Below are 6,000 nucleotides of genomic sequence, written 5' to 3'. Positions count from 1 at the left end.
AAGAGTCACCACAGCAACTCTGGGCCAGACCCCCAGCAAGACAAGAAGACCCTTTGGGTTGTAAGTTCACTGCCTCAATACCTGGACCCAGTTCTCTGCCCCTGGTCCAACCTCCTCCCTCCTCCTCCTACAGCAGGGCCCATAAAACAGATCTTATCTGCAGCAGGTTCATCTAAGGACCTTCTTTTGATCGAAACAGAGATAGGGGAAATGGAGAGGAAGGACACAGCTTCTCCCTATGAAAAATAAGAATCCAGGTAGTCTTCGAATTATAACCATTCAGTTAGTGTCCGCACAGTGGAAAAAGTGATCTTATAAACCTTTTTCACATTTATGACCATCGCAGTGTCCTGAGATCACGGGATTTCCTTCGGTTTCCGGCAACCGAAGTCAAAAGGACGGGGGGCTACAATTCACTGAACAACTGGAGCGGTTTGTGGTGAAAAGGTCATAAAATGGGGCGAAACTCCTCAGTGAGCCACTGTCTGACTTAGCAATGGAAATATTGGGCTCACTTCTGGTCATAAGTCGAGGACTACCTGTAATAACCTAGTCGTTTGTTTCAAAGCCAATTGAAGAAGGTTGTTCCCCCGACCTCTCCTCCCACCTCATCTTCACTTAGGACAAACGGCGCAAGTCAGAAGTGCAACACCCCCTCCCCCCGCCTCCTTTCACTCCAAGGTCACGGCAGGAAGACCGTCCGGGCCTAACTCCTTCCCCGTTTCCTTCCCAAGAAGACCCAACCTGATCATCTACCCTCCGGGTGGAGGTGGAAGAGGATTCCAAGAGAGCCCACCGAGAGATTCCCGAAGCTGATCTACCCTCTCCCCCAAAGAGAGGAAAGAAAACTAGAGAAGGAGGGGGGTCTTGGCTCCATCGGACTCGTTCGGAGACTCAGAAACAGAGAGGGAAAGAAAGAGGACTGTTTTCTTTTTTAAAAAAATCTTTTTTTTTCTATTCAAATCCATCAACTAAAAAAAAGAAAACGTCGAGATATATATATACACATATACATATATATATATATATATATGCATGTATGTATATGTATATGTATATATATATATATATCGAGACCGAGAGAAATATATATACAATCAGGCCACACCGTTGGTGAAATAAACGTCCAGCAGAATATGATGGGCTGCTTCCCAATCAGGGGGGGGCCTCTGTGTGTGTGTGTGTGTGTGTGTGTGTGTGTGTGTGTGTGTGTATGGCAGAGAGACGGGCACTGGGCAGGGGCCGGGGTCATGGGGGTTACCATTTTTCATGGTTAAAGGGCTGACGGAACCTATTCCTCCCCTCCCCAAAGCCTCCGTCTTCGGCCTCCTCTTAGCCCACTTTCTGCGGATTGGTGGCCCGGACTCCTTGCTCGTACGTTACTCGCTGGCTGATGAGATATTGTGCGGCTTGAGTGGCGGCTGGCGTGCCGGTGATGGTGACTTTACGGTTCCTGGTACCTGGAATAAACTCCCCCTTTTTGGAAATCTGGATCCGGGCCCCCGTCAGCTCCTGATACTCGACCAACGTCTTCCCGCCTTTGCCCAAAATGGCACCTACTAGGTTTTCTGGCACTGCGATCTCCACCATATCTTTAGCGCTTTCCACTAGCTTCTCAGTGGCTAGGAAGGAGCTGGCCACCAACGGGGAGGCGGTTCCTAAGTAGCCATTGGCGGCCCCGGTGGCCGCCGCTAAAGAGCCCAAGGTGAAGGCGCCAACTGCACCGGCCGGGGCCGTGGTACTCGTAGAAGCTTCATTGGCATATGAAGCTAAGAGATTAGCGGCAGCCGCGGCGGCTGGGTTGGCTCCAGCGGCCACCGCGGCCAGGACCCCAGAAGCGGCAGCTGAATTGAGGCCGAGCCCCAAAGAATTGGTGTTATATCCATAACTCGCTAAGGTGTTGAGCGCTGTGCTGATGGCCAAGAGGTCGTTACCGGAAAAACCCGGCAGGGCAGCTGGGAAGGTGCCAACGCCGGCCAGGCTGGTGTGGCCCAACAAGCCTGAAGCGGTGGCAGCAGCTGCAGCCGCAGGTAGAACGTCTGTAGAGTTGGCGTAGGGCGATCCGGTTGGGTTAGAGTTGGCCACCGGGCCGGTGATGTTGGCGTAGCTGATGTTGAGGCAGCTGCTGCTCTGCGGGTCCTCCTGAATCTTCTGGACGATGATGTCAACGGCCTTGTGGATCTGCTCGGGCTCGCCGCTGATGGTCACCACGCGTTCTTGGAGGTTGATGCCTTCAGGTTTCTGGCTGAGCTGCACCCAAGCGCCGGACTGTTCCATGATGGCTTTGACGGTGGCGCCGCCTTTGCCAATAATCAGCCCGGCTGTGCTGTTTGGGACGATCACCTTGGCCTGAATTTCGGGGTGGAAAGGAGAGGAGAGCATTGAGTTCAGATTGTGACTCCTAAAACTCTTCTACATCAGGGCGGGATGGCACAACGGGCTAAAATGGGCTAAACTAGGATTATGTTGTTTCTTTTTTTAATTTTTTTTAAAATTACCAGTAATTTTCTATTAATTACATTTCTTAGTGCTTAATAAACATTGTGTGACGTGGATATTTAATTTGCTACAGATTAATTTAATACAGATTCCATTCTTACTCTCCACCCCTTTTTTTCCAACCCCTAGTAAACTAAGTTCCATGTTTGATAATATTCTACATCTTCTTCCTGTTTGATTTTCAATGTAAGTCAGTCCCTTTCTGCACAATCTAATATCTTCCTAATTATTGCTTCGTCTTGTGGTGTTTCTTCATTTTTCCAATATTGTGCGAAGACAATCCTCGTTACTGTTAGTACAGATATATACTTTTCTCATCCAATTTGTTTCTGACATCATACGCAATAAAAATAGGGAGATCAGGGTGTTTCTGAACTAGTGTGTCCAGACCTCCAGGTTACCCCTCATTACAATTTCATGTCCCCATAACAAAAATACCAATTAGGTGTCATTGACATGGGTTTAGGGTTTCTATAGGTAGTCTTTGACTTATGAGTTGAGCCCAAAATGTAGATCACTAAGTGAGAGATTTGTTACGCGATATTTGCCCCATTTTTTGAACTATCTTGCCACCGTTGTTAAGCGAATCAGTACCATTGCAATGTTAGTGGCACAGCCATTAAATAAATCTGGCTTCCCAACTGACTTTACACTTATGACATTGCAGCATGACCACATGGACCATGACCCTTTTCCAATGGTCATGTCCTTTTTCTCAGTGCCGTTGTGACATTGAATAGTCACTAAGCCAACAACTAAATCCACTGCTTTCTAAGCTCCTTTGCCATCCATTCAACCAGGGTTTTTAAAAAACAGACTGAGTTGGAAGCAATCCTGTAGGTCATCTAGTCCAACCCCCCATCCACGCAGAAGACCCTACACAATTTCTGACAGGTGTCAGTCCAATCTCTTCTTGAAAGCTTCCAGAGATGAAGCTCCCACAACTTCCGAAGGCAACTTTTGTTCCATGGGTTGATTGCTCTCACTGTCAGGAAAATTCCTCCTTATTTCTAGGTTGAATCTCTCCATGGTCAGTTTCCAGCCATTGTTCCTCATCAGGCCTTCAGGTGCTTTGGAAAATAGCTTTTCTCCTTCCTCTCTGTGGCAGCCCCTCAAATATTGGAAGGCTGCTACCGTGTCCCCCATGGTCCTTCCCTTCACTAGAGTGGCCATGCCGTTTCCTGCAACCGTTCATTGCATGTTTTAGCCTCCAATCCCCTAATCGTCTTTTTTGCTTTTCTCTGCAATTCATAGCACTGCCTCAACATCTTTTTTTACACCATGGCAACCAAACTGGATGCAATATTCCAAGTGTGGAATATTACAAAGGCTTTGTCTTTGTCTTGTCAGGGGCAAGTTTAAGAGTTGTATAAAATGAACCACAGACAATGGAGGCCCATTAATTTTCTTCCTCTCCCCATCTCCCTTTTTATTTATTTTTTTAAAAAAAACCCATCCTATGTTCTTCTATATTTGCCAAACCGGTAATTGCAAAACTGCCTTCAGCACCACGGACAGCATCGTTTCGCCTTCCATTGAAACCTTCAAGATTGAGGACAATTCTAGGTTGGGCCGCCTTGTGACCCTCTTCAAGGGAGGGGCAAGGAAAGTTTTGACATGTTTGGGCTCCAGGCGTTCCATCTGAGATGTGATAGAAAGTGAAATCTCCGTCTGAGCGTACACACACACACACACACACACACGCCCAAATGCACACATGAGAGGAAAGCAAAACTTGTTCTACTTATAGCCAGAACCTCATGTGCCCTTTCCCGACAAGGAGGGGGAAATATGAAATATGCATGAGGACTAGAAGATTGCATTTGCTGTTTGATTGTTGCCCGGGATGGTGACTTTGGAAGACAAGCCGACGTGCAGTGAATTTTGGCAGGGCCTCTGCCGAACGGCTGAATGTACACGGGTTGAGTCAGAAGGCACTGGATGTACATGGGGATTAAGTTAGACTCCTAGGATTCAGATATAATTCAGATATGATGAAATGTGTGGGGCCTTGAATGAGATCGTGGGTCTGTGTGTTTGGGGGTGCTTGTGGGTGTTTCGTTAATAATGCTGTTGGCTCTGGAGATTGAAGTGGATACTGGTAGGCCTTGACTTACAACCACAGTTGAGCCCCAAATTTATGTTGCTAAGTGAGACATTCGTTAAGTGAGTTTTGCTCCATTTAATGACTGTTCTTGTCACATTTTGTTAAGGAAATTGTTGCAGTTGTTTAGTGAATCCAGCTTCCCCGTACAAATCTAATAAATTATTATTATTATTATTATTATTATTATTATTATTATTATTATCATTATTATTATCATTATCATATTATTGAAAGCCAACTGGGTGACTTTGGGTCAATCCCCAAGGGGTTTCTTAGCCCAACCCACCTCACAGGGTTGTTGTTGTGAGAAAAACATGAGAACAAAGGAGTATTAGGTATGTTTGTAGCCTTGAGTTATTTCCAAATTAATAAAGGCAGGATATTTTTTTTTAAAAAAATTAAAACATTTCAAAAGAATGTGGGGGAAAGGTTGCAAAGCTTGAAAGAGGAAAGCTATCTTTAGGAGTCAAGGTTGTATTTAAGAAGCACTTTCTCTCTTTCCACATCTATCCAGGCGGTCAGATAAAGTGAGTTCTGTACCACATTCCTGACTCCTGTGTAAATGTGGCATCATCTTTGTTCCTGGCTTGTAGCCACAACCCACAACTGGCTGTCATAGCAACAATCCAGGGATAATGCAGACCTGTGATCCCATCCCTTCTGTGTACATGAAGTTTGAATGGCAAAGGAGAGAGAGTGAGAGAAAGAAAGAACGAAAGAGAGAGAGAGAGAGAGGGAGGGAGAGAAAGAAAGAGAAAGAGAGAGAGAGGGAGGGAGGGAGAGAAAGAGAGAGAGAGAAAGAGAAAGAGAAAAAAACAGGAAGAGAGACAGAAAGAGAAAAAAGAAAGAGAGAGAGAGAAAGGAAAAGGAAGGGAGAGAGAAAGAGAGAGAGAGAGAGAGAGATCACCTCATAGTTTTTCAAGGCATTTTCTTCTGGAAATAGGAAAAACATCAATCTTTCTCTATCCAGCTCCCTTTTGATACAAACATGAATTTATTTGGGGCTGTTTATTTGTTTAAACAGAAGCTTTGTTTAAACAGATTGCATTTTTGAATTTGTGTTGACCTATTTTATTTTTATTTATTTATCAAATTTATTTGCCGCCCATGTGATGGTTTAACCATCTTTTAAAGGTTCGATTTGGAGAACAGAAAGCATCAGGCCCCAATTTTTTGAAAGGTTTTTATCCTTTTCTTCTATTGAATTCCAGTACTTTTAAGTGTTTCTACACTGATAAATATGTTTTTATATTCTTATTTTATTGCGCTATAAGTTGCCCAGAATCACTCTCAAGATAGTGAGATGGGTGGCTTATAAATTTAATCAATCAATAAAAATATGCATTGCTGAAATGTAACAGGCCCAGGTTATTAATGCAGGAGAAACGGAGGAC

The 6,000-nt window shown here is 44.9% G+C and overlaps 1 protein-coding gene across 1 annotated transcript in view; it reads right to left on the bottom strand.

Moving 5' to 3' along the window:
• Window positions 1–925: 925 nt before the first annotated feature.
• NOVA2 (NOVA alternative splicing regulator 2) overlaps window positions 926–6,000 on the bottom strand; it is a 29,626-nt gene continuing 24,551 nt past the window's right edge. The window contains exon 5 of the mRNA XM_070764890.1: window positions 926–2,349. Within this exon, the coding sequence (XP_070620991.1) occupies window positions 1,333–2,349 (1,017 nt within the window). The 3' untranslated portion in view covers window positions 926–1,332. The remainder of the gene's footprint in view (window positions 2,350–6,000) is intronic.

The sequence above is a fragment of the Erythrolamprus reginae genome, chromosome 11 (genome assembly GCF_031021105.1).
Source record: "Erythrolamprus reginae isolate rEryReg1 chromosome 11, rEryReg1.hap1, whole genome shotgun sequence".
Classification (NCBI taxonomy): domain Eukaryota; kingdom Metazoa; phylum Chordata; class Lepidosauria; order Squamata; family Dipsadidae; genus Erythrolamprus; species Erythrolamprus reginae.
Note: the sequence above shows the minus strand (reverse complement) of the source record. Positions and strands in the feature narration are given on the sequence as shown.